This window comes from Musca vetustissima, unplaced genomic scaffold, assembly GCF_032173495.1.
Source record: "Musca vetustissima isolate MV318-11 ecotype Yass unplaced genomic scaffold, APGP_CSIRO_Mvet_v1 utg14942, whole genome shotgun sequence".
In the NCBI taxonomy this organism is placed as follows: domain Eukaryota; kingdom Metazoa; phylum Arthropoda; class Insecta; order Diptera; family Muscidae; genus Musca; species Musca vetustissima.
The window spans coordinates 258,175-273,442 of record NW_026882070.1 but is presented as its reverse complement, the minus strand read 5'-3'; the positions used below and the strand labels follow the sequence as shown (position 1 = coordinate 273,442).

The window sequence follows — 15,268 nt, the reverse complement described above, 5'->3', positions numbered from 1 at the left end:
TATTGGAGGCTGAATTTTTTTTTTAATTTTTTTCTGTGGATTATTGTAGTCCTTCATTAAAAAAATAAAATTGTCTATATGAGGATAGATTTTTTTAACAAACGTTGATATTTTAAAAATATCAATGACTATTCGGATTCTGGAAGTAAAAGAAACAATTTTCAATTACTATTGGAGTTGTGGATTTCTTCAGAAATGTATTTTCGAGGTTTATAAGAGGCCTGGTTTTATTTATGGTTTATTTTGCAAAATATTTATGGGCGACCTAGAGTATTCTAAAATATTTTTCAAGTGATATTAGGGTCCTAGATCTTTTTTTAATATTTTCAAAGAACTATTAGCGTACGGGATTTTTTATACAAAATTTTACTAACATAATTAGAGGTTTGAATTTTACGAAAAAAATATTTAAAAAATGATATAAAAATATTTGTAAAAAACTACCACCACAATGGATTGTGAAAGAAAAATATTTGTTAATCTTTTTTTAAGAAAATGTTTTTCTAGGCACTCAGAGGCCTAGATTTTTTTAATAAATATTTATTCAAGACTATCAGATTATTTTTCAAGGTGACCTTTTCTATCAGACCCTTTTTGTACAAAAAACTTCATGTCTCTCATTTTCTTAAACAATCTGAATGGTGACAGTTCTTAAAAAAATATTTTTAAATGTAAAACGAATTCGATACTCCTTAAAATATATTTTTAAAAATTGCAGGACTCTGATAGTATTTGAAAATAATATTAAAAAAAAATATTACATTGACAAAATCTTTTTAGAAGGAAGGACGAAATATTTTTTTACCAGGTTTATTCAGTTACCTGGAGATTCAAAGAAAATATTTTTTCTTCAAACTATTCGAAGACTATTAGATCCTTGGATTTTCTATATTTTTGAAGAAATAACAGAAGCCTGAATTTCTAAAAATTAAAAATATATTTTTAAGGACTATCAGAGGCCTTATATTATTAAAAAATATATTTTTTTGAGTCCTTAAGAACGGATTTTGAAAACTATTATTTGAGACAATGAAGAATGTATATTTATACCCTTCACCACTCTGTGGTACAAGGTATTATGTCTTTGTGCATATGTTTGCAACAGGCAAAAGGAAACGAGATAGACACATGGTTCCTTTTGAAAATATGCATAAATTCACTTTCTGAATTGATTTATGCATGTCCATCTGTCCGTCCGTCTTAATTTGCTTAATTTGCACGAAATTTGGCATAACGTACTGAATTATGTCTAGAGTGATATCTGCCAAGTTTCGTGAAAATCGGTTCAGATTTAGATATAGCTCCCATATATATTTTCGTCTGATTTAAGGAAAATGGGGCACCAAAGTCCATATATATTTTTTCCATTTACACGAGATTTGGCATAGGGTACTGAATTAGGTCCAGAATGATGTATGCTAAGTTTCGTAAAAATCGGTTCAGATTTAGATATAGCTCCCATATATATTTTCGTCCGATTTAATGTAAATGGGGCACCAAAGTCACTATATATCCTTCGATTTGCACGAAACTTGGCATAGTGTACTGAATTGGGCCTTAAAGGATTTCTGCCAAGTTTCGTGAAAATCGGTTCAGATTTTGATATAGCTCCCATATATATATATATATATATACGTTTTTCGATTTGCCCGAAATTTTGCATAGAGTACTGAATTAGGTCCAGAATGACGTGTGCTAAGTTTCGTGAAAATCGGTGCAGATTTAGATATAGCTCCCATATATAGTTTCGTCCGATTTAATGTAAAAGGTGAACTAAAGTCCCTATATACCCTTCGATTTGCACGAAATTTGGCATAGCGTACTGAATTGGGCCTGGAATGATTTCTGACAAGTTTCGTGAAAATCGGTTCAGATCTAGATACAGCTCCTATATATATTTTCGTCCGATTTTATGAAAATGGTGCACCAAAGTCTTTATATATCTTTCGATTTGCACGAAATTTGGCACAGCGTAATGAATTAGGTCTACAATGATGTGTGTTAAGTTTACTGAAAATCGGTTCAGATTTAGATATAGCTCCCATATATATTTTCGTCAGATTTAATGTAAATGGTTCACCAAAGTCCATATATATCTTTCGATTTGCACGAAATTTTGCATAGGGTCCTGAATTAGGTCGAGAATGATGTGTGCACAGTTTCGTAAAAATAGGGTCAGATTAAGACATAGGTCCCATATATATTTTTGTCCGATTTTATGAAAATTGTGCACCAAAGTCCCTACATATCTTTCGATTTGCACGAAATTTGGCACAGCGTAATGAATCAGGTCTTCAATGATGTGTGTTAAGTTTCCTGAAAATCGGTTCAGATTTAGATATAGCTTTTATATCTGACCAAATGAAAAATTTAGTATCGGTTGCAGAATGACATGTTTATGGATCCAATTTCATTTTACTGGTCCTTTAAAAATGCGATGTCTGTTAGGATTCATCTGTTGAATATACCCAAAGTGGTGAAGGGTATAATATAGTCGGCCCTGTCCGACTTTACTACATTCCTTACTGGTTTTTCATCTGTCTTTGATAGTTCTTACTGTCATTAATGGCTCTGTTAACCCTTTATAAAATATTCATAAAAAATCTAATTTCACAATTATTCTGACCATTTTCTGTCAAGTATCTCAGGTTCCACTGTGATCTTGTTTGTATATTTGATCCACATATAAACATTTTTTTCTCTTCCCTCTCTTATTCGATAGTAGGGAGATGAAATTTCATGATTGTGTATATATTTTCAAAACAAACAAGAAGAAAAAGAAGAAGAATGAAAATCGAAGAACCGACGATCAAGGAACGTTTGAGAATATAATTGAAATATCTGTTTAGAATTTCGTAAGCATTGGCGGAATGATCGGACGGTGGGTAGGTCGTTTGGTGTGGTGCAAAAAAAAAATATCTAATTTTCGAAACGTGGAAGAAGAGAAATACAATTTTCCAAAAGTGTAACAGAAAGACTAGAAAAGAAAATGTGACAGACAAATGGTGTAACATTGGGCGAAGAAGACAGAAACATTCATGCATGGATGTATGGTTGGAGTATTAGAATATAGAGAGTCGATTGGGCCGGCAGCAGCAGAATATTGCATGCGGTGTTCTTTTTTGAGATATTTTTAAGATTTGTGTTCTTTCATTTTACACAATCAATGAATGACGGTGTGGTGTAGTGTGGCAGGCATGCCATGGCATACAGAGAATGAAAGAAAAACACGAACAACAACAACAACAGCAAAACATAAAATGCGTAACCAGAAGCTAAGCAGCTATCCATACGATACGATTATATTTCAAAATAAGAAAAACGGACAGAACAGCAGAACAGAACAACACATCTAGGGGGGCAAGATTTCAGATTTCACGATACCCACGCAAAGTCTAAAAACAAATTAATGAACAACAACAATAAGAATATGAATACGAAAATACTTTGGAAATATATGGCCCAAATATTTATTTCAAAATTATTTATATTATTGAAATTAATAATAAAAATTGGAATAAAAAAAATCTAAAAATATATTTTATATAAATAATAAATAAATTTAATAATTAATAAAAAATATTTTTTTCTTCTTCTCTTTACAGTTTTGTAGACAAACAAAAATAAATTTGAAAACAACACCGATTATGTATTAATTAATTGTGCAAAAAACTTCAAAAAATATTGAAAACCATACAATCCATCTGTCCCGCTGCAACAACATGCTACAACATCCCGCCACTGATTTCTATGACTTGGCTGCAGCCAATGCTGCGGTTTTAAGTTCACGTCAAACGCCGCCCTACAGCCCTACGGGTCTAACGGTTTCGGGTTTAACTAATAACAACAACACCACTACCAGCAACAATAATTTAGATATGCTCAGCCATAATGGTGGATTAGCGAATAGTACGACTGGTGTTGGAGGAGGTGGTGGCGGAGGCGGTGGCAGCAGTACAGCCCATATGCTGGCTAGCCAAAATAGTAGTACAAATGGTGGCGCCTCGAATGGCGCTAATGGCGGTCGTGAATCGCTGCCTAGTTTCGGTTTCACCCAGGAGCAGGTGGCATGTGTTTGTGAGGTAAGTGGCAAAAAGGAAACAAAGAAAAAATTTTAAAATTATCTGGAAGTCCTTGAAAATATTTTAAAAAATCATTATTTATGATAGTCTTTAAAAATATATATATTTTAAATACCTAGAACTCCGATAGGCCTTGAAAAATATTTTTAAAGGACTTAAATTGTCCTAATTTGTTTTTTTAAATTTTTTAAATTACCGGAAACTGGTAGTCCTTTAAAATACATTTTAAAATCCATGACTCAAATAGTCTTTGAAAAAAATATTTTTAAAAAATCCAGGATTCTGATAGTCATTAAAAAAATTTTCAGATTTCGAAACTCTAAACTTTCTTTAAAAATTATTTTTAAAAAATCCAGGACTTTGGAAGTCCTTAAAATATTATTAAAAATAAATTCAGTACTCTTATAGTCCCGAAAAATGTTTTTAAATAAAAATTCAAGGACATACTCACTACCATAGTCCTTAAAATATATTTTTAAAAATTTCAGGATTTTAATCGTCACTCAAAAAGAAAAAAACTAGTCCCCGAAACAAATTCAGTCATTGAAAAAATATTTTCAACAATTTTAGAATAATGAAAATCATTGAAAAAAAAAGATTTTTGAAGATTCCACGATCCTGAAATTCCCTGAAAAAAACATTTTAAAATTTTAGGACTAATAAAAAATTTAAATAATCCAGGATTCCGGTAAAATTCGAAAATTATTTTCAATAATTTCAAGACATTTCAAACCTTCACGACTCTGATAGTCCTTAAAAAATATGTTTGAAAATGCCAAAACACTGAAAATATTTTTATGGGCTATCGGAATAATTTTAAGCACATTCAAAAAAAAAAAAAACAATATTAAAAACATATGTAAAAAATCATTAAAAAACTATTTAAAGAAACATTATTCAAAAAATCCAAAATTATTGAAACAATATTAAAAACAAATTAAAAAAATTAGAAATCCTTAAAAAATATATTTAAAAAATCCACAATCGCTAAAAATATATTTAAAAAGGACAAGCCTTTAAAAATATATATTTTTAAGAAATCCAAAATCCTTGAAAAAAATATTTAAAAAAGTCAAAATACTTGATTTTTTTTAATACAACCCGTAAGGAAAGCAGTAAAGTCGGACGGGGCCGACTATATGATACCCTTCACCACTTTGGGTATATTCAACAGATGAATCCTAACAGACGTCGCATTTTTAAAGGACCAGTAAAATGAAATTGGATCCATAAGCATGCCATTCTGCAACTGATACTAAATTTTTCATTTGGTCAGATATGGAAGCTATATCTAAATCTTAACCGATTTCAGGAAACTTAACACACATTATTCTAGACCGTATTCATTAAGCTATGCCAAATTTCGTGCAAATCGATAGATATATAGGGACTTTGATACGCCATTTACATTAAATCGGACGAAAATATATATGTGAGCTATATCTAAATCTGCACCGATTTTCGCGAAACTTAGCACACATCATTCTAGACTAAATTCATTGCGCTGTGCCAAATTTCGTTCAAATCGAAAGATATATAGAGACTTTGGTGGACCATTTACATTAAATCGGTCGAAAATATATATTGGATCTTTATCCAAATCTGAACCGATTTTCAAGAACTTTTATATACATCATTCTAGACTTAATTCAGTACGCTATGCCAAAATTCGTGCAAATCGAATGATTTTCAGGGACTTTAGTGCACCATTTACCTAAAATCGAGCGAAACTATATATGGGAGCTACATCTAAATCTGAACCGATTTTCAAGAAATTTTACACACATCATTCTAGGCTCAATCCAGTACGCTATACCAAATTTCGTGCAAATCGGAAGGGACATAGGCATATTATTTACCTAAAATCGGGCGAAACTATATATGCGAGCTATATCTAAATCTGAACCGATTTTCACGAAACTTAGCACACGTCATTCTAGACTTAATTCAGTACGATATGCCAAAATTCGTGCAAATCGAATGACTTTCAGGGACTTTGGTGCATCATTTACCTAAAATCGGGCGAAACTATATATGGGAGCTATATCTAAATCTCAACCGATTTCAAAAAATTTTACACACATCATTCTAGACTCAACCCAGTACGCTATGCCAAATTTCTTGCAAATCTGAAGATATATAGGGACTTTGGCATACCATTTACCTAAAATCGGGCGAAACTATATATGGGAGCTATATCTAAATCTGAACCGATTTTTACGAAACTTACTACTCCTCATTCTAGACTCAATTCAGTGCGCTATGTCAAATTTCGTGCAAATCAAATGATATATAGGGACTTTGATACACCATTTATATTAAATCGGACGAAAATATATATATGAGCTAATCTAAATCTGGACCGATTTTCAGGAAACTTAACACACACCATTCTAGGCCTATTTCATTACGCTGTGCCAAATTTCGTGCAAATCAAATGATATATAGGGACTTTGATACACCATTTACATTAAATCGGACGAAAATATATATGAAAGCTATATCTAAATCTGAACCGATTTTTGTTTAAAATTTTAGTTTTTCTATACATTTATTTGTTTTTATATTGTTAATTAAATACAAAAATTACCCACTTAAATTACATTCTATACGACATAAATACTGCTCATCATCCCCACATCTATCTCTCTGTGTTAGATTAGATCACAACTAAAAATTTACATTGTATAAACAGAAAAAAACATTTAATGTATTACCATTAATTTTCTTTTTTGTTGACATTATTTATTTATCTCTCTCACATTTCCCCTCTCACTCTCTTTTTCCCTCCTCTCTCTCTCTCTTTTACAGGTGTTACAGCAAGCTGGTAATATTGAAAGACTGGGCCGTTTTCTATGGTCATTGCCACAATGTGATAAATTGCAATTAAATGAATCTGTGCTAAAAGCCAAGGCCGTTGTTGCATTCCATCGCGGTCAATATAAAGAATTGTACCGATTGTTAGAACATCATCAATTCTCACCTCACAATCATTCAAAATTACAAAATCTGTGGCTAAAAGGTGGGTGGATTTTCGGTTTATTTTTTATTTCTAATAATTCGAAATTTCGTAATATTTTATTTCGTTGTTCTCTCTTGTCTTATCTCTTTGTATGTGTGATGTGTGTTGCTGTGTGTGTGTGTATTATAGCTCATTATGTGGAAGCCGAAAAACTGCGTGGAAGACCATTAGGTGCTGTGGGTAAATATCGTGTTCGCCGTAAATTTCCACTGCCTCGCACAATATGGGATGGCGAAGAAACAAGTTACTGTTTTAAGGTAAGTTCGAAATATATTTTTTTCACTCTCTTGGTTCACCAGGGGTTCCCGGAATCCTTGTTGCCCAAAATTCATTCATGCCTAACATAACATCGTTTTTGTGGCAGTGGTGAAGATGATGGTGGTGGGGATTTTTAACTTGTTCCTTGAAATGAAATCATAGTAATGTAACGTTTTACAATAACATAACATACTCGTATATGAATGAATCAATATATGTAACAGTTTGTTTCCTTTCGTTACGATATGTTACTGTTGCAAGGAGGGGGCAGAGAAGATGTTATGGGAAAAATGTTCCCTTATAACACTTTTGTTGGCAACTGTTGTAAATGGGGTTGCAATTTCGAGTTTTATTTTTTTTTTGCCAATTTCACATTTTGAACTTTTCCCTGATTTTTTTTTTGTTTTCAAAAGGCTTCATTTGATTAAATGTTTAAAGGGGGGGTATTTTGTGGGAAACAATTTCAATATTTACATTGTATTTAATTAATAACTGAAGATTAATCTAATTATTTTTTGTATCCTTGCTTTGTTTGTTTTTTCTTCTCTCGGTGTAGGAAAAATCTCGTTCCGTGTTACGAGACTGGTATACGCACAATCCATATCCATCGCCACGTGAAAAACGTGAATTAGCCGAGGCAACAGGACTGACAACAACACAGGTAAGTGAATTTTTTTGTGTTATGAACTTAGAGGATATGTCGATATTTGACAGTCCTTGAATAAAAATTACATCGTTGATAGCTTTTTAAAAGAAAATGATTTAAAAAAATGTTTTATAAGCTCTTAGAAAATATTTTTAAAAACATCCAAGCCTCACTTGAAAAAAAACAGCCAAAACAACAAATTTAAGGAATCCAAGACGACGATATTGCTCAAAAAATATTTTTACAAAAATCTCAGCCATTTAAAGTTTGTGAAAAATATTTAAAAATAAAACACTTTAGAAAATATTTTTTTTTATTTTTAAATATGAAAGGTGATAGTATTATTAAAAAAGGTACAAAAATAATGAAAAAAGTATTTTATTCCATAAAAAATATATATTTTTAAAAAATCCAAAGCCACAAAAAATAAAAAAAATAGAACAAGGAAATTTGTTGAAATTATTTTAAAAAAAAATAGGACTTTGAAAGGGTAAATGGTGGTATTTGAAAAAAAAATTAAATAATCTACGATAATCCACTAAAAAGTTTTGATACAAAAACAGGACAATACTGATCCTAAAAAAAATATTTAAAAATTTCAGGATAATTATGATACTCGAAAAAATATTTTGAAAAATTCAGAGCAGTGTTGAACCTAAAAATATATGGGCAATATTGCCAATTTTTTAATATTGCATTTTCAAAAAATCAGCTTTTTTGTTTTTGTAGCACATCAATGATTTTTGGTACACATATAGAGAAAAATGTTCTGACTCCGAAACCGTTCGCGATCAAATTTTTGGTTGATGCGCGCAAAAGTTATCGAGGTATTAATTTTGGGCATAAGAAAAAAATCTTAAAATTACGCCGTTTATTATATTGACCAAAAACGTTGATATATATCTTCCTCCGTAAAATAAGAATATGAATATATTATAATAATCGCGAAAAAGTTGTACATCTTCGCGAAATATGAGAAATGTAATAAAAATATAGGAGATTACGTCAATATTTTCATTATATTAATGACATACACACACACCTAAAAATTAATTTAAAAATATCTACATAATCTAAACACCATGGTGAATCAAATGATATCAAAATCACACAAGTCCGTGTAGCGGTTTCTAAATCACAGCGACAACAAAACAATATATTGAGAAAAAATATTTGTTTTTGGTTCGAAAAAATAATGTCATCATATTTATTTTTTTAATTTTTTATACAAGAAAATTCAGAAAAAAATTTTGGGGTTATTCTGCTATTTTACCCGAATTCCGCCGAAAAATTGGCATATATATTAATAATCACTTTTTGTGTGTAAGTATACGCCTTGTGGATTATATCAAGACCCTTCCGATAAATCTTAGAATTCTATAAATAGGAATGAATCTTAAAATAAAATAATATTATGAAATATACATTTTAAATTGCGTGTAAATCGCGTAATTCTCAAAATCATTTGATGCGCATGCGGTTTCCAGGAAGTACTGAAGTTTATCTTCCAATCCATGTATATTTTGCGAAATTTCATTTGACAGCTAAGATGTGCCACACGTTACATTGAAGTACCCAAAAAATCGTAAAACGGGAATAATTTCCGAAAACTCCATATGCCATTAACGCGCATCCGATTTCGGTGTGCACCCTAAAAAAAATACATCGATCTATACCGATTTCAATGTAGTCCATTAAGAACCATGGATGTGCCAGCATAATCTATTTTTGAGATAAATTGCGTCTAAATCGCGTAATTCTCAAAATCATTTAATGCGCATGCGGTTTCCAGGAAGTACTGAAGTTTATCTTCCAATCCATATATATTTTGCGAAATTTTATTTGACGGCTAAGATGTGCCGCACGTTACATTGAAGTACCCAAAAAACCGTAAAACGCGAATAATTTCCGAAAAACTCCATATGCCATTAACGCGCATCCGATTTCGGTGTGCACCCTAAAAAAATACATCGATCTATACCGATTTCAATGTGGTCCATTAAGAACCATGGATGTGCGAGCAAAATCTATTTTTGAGATAAATTGCGTACATCTCTCTTTTTGAAGTTTTTAAAGTTCTCTTTTCGAAAAAGATCAAAATCCGTATGAGGTCATTTATTGAAGCGGAAATGATACACAGAAAACGCAAATAAATCCGCGATATTTTCAAAAACATTTTTTGCCAAATTTCGTGCTTTTGGAAGACCAGTTCCCGCCGTTCTAGTAGATGGATTTTCACGAAGAAGATTTTATATCATCCGAAACGTAAAAAACCTTATTGATCGCGGGTACCCATATCATTCAGTTGACAGATTTAAAAATTTGGCCCGAAAAATAGGTATTTTAGAAATTTGATCGCACAAAATTCGCACCTTCGGATGAGTATTACTCTGAAGCTGTTCATAATACATACACAAAATACATATCAAATTACGCAGATTCGCGACTACAATAATCTTATAATTGATTTTTATAAATTCCTGTTTGCGTATTAAAGCTAGAAGTAAAATTAAAAAAACACTCAAAATCGAGCTTCAAAATGTGAGCATCATTTAAAGGTAGATGCAGTTAAAATTTTGAAAAATGATACATAAGGGGCGTAGTCCCCATTTTGTTGGCTTCCAGTTTTATTTTGACACGAAGACCGTGCAATGAGTGGCTTAGTCACAAATCGATAGAGAACATAAAAAAACTGGTTCGCATCAACGTCTTTTTACACATTTTTTTACATTAAAGTAGACACAGCTTCCACCAAAATAAAGTTTGGAGGTCAATATCATGAACAGTTTGCAACGACAGATCAATTAACCCAAAACTATTCACTTTATATCATATACTTAAGTAGTTCCCGAGTTATAAAGGGGTGAACCTCCGCTTCAGCTATGTTAAAAAATTGGCAATATTGCCCATATATATATATTTAAGGAAAAACCCAGAACAATGTAGATTCGAAAACAATATAAAAAAGAACTGTAAATATCCTTAAAAATATTCCTGGATAAAAATTATTACTATTCTTAAATTGATTTCGAAGAAAATCAGTCGGACGGGGCCGACCATACGATACCCTACACTACTACCACAAAACTCTATTTTTCTCTGGATTTTTATTTCGAGCCTGGGTAACATTTCGTGATAGTTACACACTCTTGCCCGATTAGAGTCAACAGCATATCTTCCTTACACTGATATATTTTCCGAATATTCCCAATATTCAGTACAGCCCTTCTAATTACTTATCCAGTTTCCCTTCACCGACATCCGAGACCAAACAACAATATAATTGGTATCACTTTAAAGGTCAACCACTCCTCTTGGATATACTATCAACTTATCGGTTCTATGTCCTTCAGGGGCAAATATATACGCCATGTAATACAAATTTTGTCATTTTTCACACAAAAGTCAGGGTCCATTTGACCCCCTAAATATTGACCAATCTTTATAAAAACAGGCATGCTTATTCTTTGGCCCAATCCCCTTCTCCATGTACAATTTCGTGAAATTATGGCCCGAACCATAATTTCGGCCTCAAAAACAATAGGGGTCTTCATTGGCCAGAACCCATCCTAAATGGAAAATTTCGTGAAGATTGGCCCATAACTGTGGCCTGTATCGTGTTTACAAATTATAATGGACAGACGGACGGATGGACGGACACACATGTCTAGAACTTTTTTTAATAAACAATTTATAAAAAAATAAATGAATACAGTACCATGATAATCTTCGAAATTTATATTAAAACCAGTAAGGAATGTTCAAAAGTCGGACGGGGCCGACCAAAATTTTGTCTCAATCGAACCAAAATTGCGAATATGGTGCACCATTTACCTAAAAGCGGACGAAAGTATATATGGGAGCTATATCTAAATCTGTACCGATTTCAATGAAACTGCACAAATATCAATCTGGACTTAATTCAACACGCTGTGCAAAATTTTGTTTCAATCGGAAAAATAGTGGAAGTTTGGTGCACCATTTATATAAAATCGGACCAAACTATATATGGGTGCTATATCTAAATCTGAACCGATTTTTCTCAATTTCGATAGGGTTCGTCTTTGGGTCAAATAAGTGACCTATGCCAAATTTCATCCAAATCGGATCATAAATTCGACCTCTACTATGCTCACAAAAATTTATGGACGGACGGACATGCATAAATCGACTCAGGTAGTGACACTATGCATATTCTCAAAAGGAACCATGAGTCTATCCCGATTCCTTGTACCTGTTACAAACATATGCACAAAGACATAATACCCTGTACCACAGTGTGGTGAAGGGTATAAAAATCTCCGCCTTTCTTCGTATTAGAAAAAATTATCCAAGATTCTGAAAGCTCTAAAAAAATATTTATTTTTTAAATCAGGACTATGATGATTTTTGTAAAAATATGTTTAAAAATCCAAGACTTTTATATTGCTTAAAAATTCCCTTAATTTTTTTCTAGAAAAAACACAGAAAAAATATTTTCAAAAAGAGAATACTATTACGCCTTTGATAGACCCTTAAAAATAAAAAACTCAAGAAAAATATATTTTTTTGAAATCCAGGATTATGATGATCTTTGAAAAAATCTGTTTAAAAAATCCATGACTTTGATAGTCCTTGAAAAACATTTATGACAAATTTAAAATTGAGACAGTTCTTAAAAAATATTTTGCAAAATTCTTGGACTCTTAAAGTCCTTGAAAAATATATTTTCACATTCAGGGTAAGCATGATTCTATTTTTTTTAATATCAGGCAATGTTAGTCCTTGGATAATATTTTTAAAAAATCAGGACTCTTTCATTATTTGTAATTCTTTGAAAGTCCTTGAAAGTGTATTTTTGAAAATATCGAAACCAATGCTAATCCTTTCTAAACTATTGTAACATATTTCACATTTCTGAAGCCATTGATAAACATTTAAAGGAATCCACGACAAGTGTTTTTTTAATATTTTCGATGACTTCTAAACATTAAAAATTTTTAAAAATTATTTTTTCTTAAATATTTTTTAATCCAGACCTATGAAAAATAATAATAATGACATTTGAAAATATATATTAAAAAATTTAGGAAAATATTTTTTAAATCCACCTTTTATACAGCAATTGAAATTAGACCAGCCCAGGCATATTATAGTCATTATTTTATTTAATTTTGTTCCTCTTATAGTCCTTAAAAAATATAGTTGAAATTAAATTTTTTTTAATTTATTTTAAATTGTCTTCAAAAATTTTCCCAAACATTTTCTTTACCTTAAAAATATATGTTTAATTCATTTATGGAATTTATTTTAAATTGCCTTTAAAAATATTCCCAGAAATGTTTTTTTCTTCTAATTTAAAATACGTATTTTAAAATTTCATTACTCGTATTAAAATATTTTATTTTAGTTTCGCTGACGATGTTTTTTTTTCAAACTCATTAAATTCTGTCAAAACAACTATAAGCGAAAATGTCATTTCATTACAAATGGCAGGCGAGATGATGATATGAAGAATAGATATATGCAGCAAAGAAAAAAAAGACATTACGTTTGACATCATTTTTGACAAATAAGTGTAATAGAAATATTATTACAAAGACAAGGGAAAAATACAACAAAAACTAAAAAAGTAAAGAAGAAATTTTGTAAGGCAAAAATATCCAAATGTTGCTATTGCGGCAATGATGAAATTCCGATATGAAAGATAAACCAACATTCGTCATGAAAAACTAAAAGTAAAGAACAAATTTAAAAAAAAACGAACAAATTATGAAATTAATGTTGAAAAGGCTCATTAATCACGGCTAATGGGGTGTGGAAGTTGGCGGTTTTTTTCGAGTGGGGAGGAGAGTTATTTTTAACAAGAAAAATAATTTTTTATAAAACTTTTTATATACCTTTTTTGAGTAATGAAGGAATTATTGTATTTTTATTTTATATTAAATAATTCATATTTGTTTTAAATTTGTATATATATATATATATATATATATATAGTCGACTCCGCTTTACTGGAACGGAAAAAAATATTGATGTTTGTTTCTGTTATCCGATGTTTTCACTTAAGCGGATTTTGGTTAACTGCTTAAAGGATTTTTATTATGAACAGTATTTTTTTATGCGGAACGGATTTTTTTTTTCGATTTTTTCAAATGGTTTTAAAGATTGGCCGAACGAACTCAACGTTCTTCGACGTCAAATTTATATATACTTGACACACACGTTCCATACATCGGAAAAATAATGAATTGCAGAAAAATATCTGTTAGGGTGGGCTTTGAAGGTGTTTCTTCCTCAATGCAGAATATTCTCTCATTATCCTTCACTCTCACGATTTTCAGTAATGCGGAGTGATTTGAAAGGAAAATGCAATATTTGACTTCAAAGCTATTTCAGTTATACGATATTTTCAGTTATTCCAAGTTTCACTTATGCGGTGTAAATTGTGAGCGATTAACCTAAAATGTAATGGTGCAGGAAATCAATTTCACTTATCCGATATTTTTCAGTTAAGCGACTTACAGTAAAGCGGAGTGGACTGTATATATATACTTTTTTGTCGATTAAATCCAGCCCCTAGGATTATTCAATGGACAATTCTAAGCAACTTTGGTGAAGGAACCATGGGTCTATCTCGATTATCGAGTCCCCCTCTTTTTATAAGGCTCCATACCAATTTTTCGGTCCATACAAATTGTCCCGACCTAATACATATATTTTAATATATATAATACTTTTTCTATTATTTTAATGTATTTTTTATTTTCATTTTTATTTTTTTAATTAAATATTTATTTTATATATGAAATATATATATATATATATAACAAATTTCCTTATTTATAATTTTATTTCAGGTTTCCAATTGGTTTAAAAATCGACGACAACGAGATCGAGCTGCCGAACATAAAGAGTAAGTACTATAAGACTATTTTCAATTTTTAAAAATTATTCTAAAATGTAAAAAAAAAATCTGAAATAGCAAACAAATGATCAATCTGTCATCTAAAGGTTACACAAAAAATGTTTTTTTCCGAAAAAAAAAATTCTTGAAAATTAATCTTCATTAAGAATTTTGTGTAAAAAAAATTAGCTGTGTTACTTTAGCTATTGTGATGGTCAAAAAAAAATAAAAATAAACAAGGTGAAAAATTCATGAGTATTACAAGATGAATATTGTTTTTCTCAAAATATAAATATATTCTTCATTGCTTCTATTTTACGTATAAAAACAACAACAAAAAATATGTCAAGGTTTTATATTTTTTTTCAAAATAT

General features: G+C 30.7%; 1 protein-coding gene across 1 annotated transcript in view; it reads left to right on the top strand.

Annotated features, from left to right (window-relative positions):
* Positions 1 to 3,721: 3,721 nt before the first annotated feature.
* Positions 3,722 to 15,268, top strand: part of LOC133328235 (protein sine oculis) — a 57,270-nt gene continuing 45,723 nt past the window's right edge. Inside the window, exons 1-5 of the mRNA XM_061536783.1 lie at positions 3,722 to 4,082; positions 6,894 to 7,104; positions 7,234 to 7,361; positions 7,919 to 8,023; positions 14,848 to 14,903. Coding sequence (XP_061392767.1) covers positions 3,723 to 4,082; positions 6,894 to 7,104; positions 7,234 to 7,361; positions 7,919 to 8,023; positions 14,848 to 14,903 — 860 coding nt within the window. The 5' untranslated portion in view covers position 3,722. The remainder of the gene's footprint in view (positions 4,083 to 6,893; positions 7,105 to 7,233; positions 7,362 to 7,918; positions 8,024 to 14,847; positions 14,904 to 15,268) is intronic.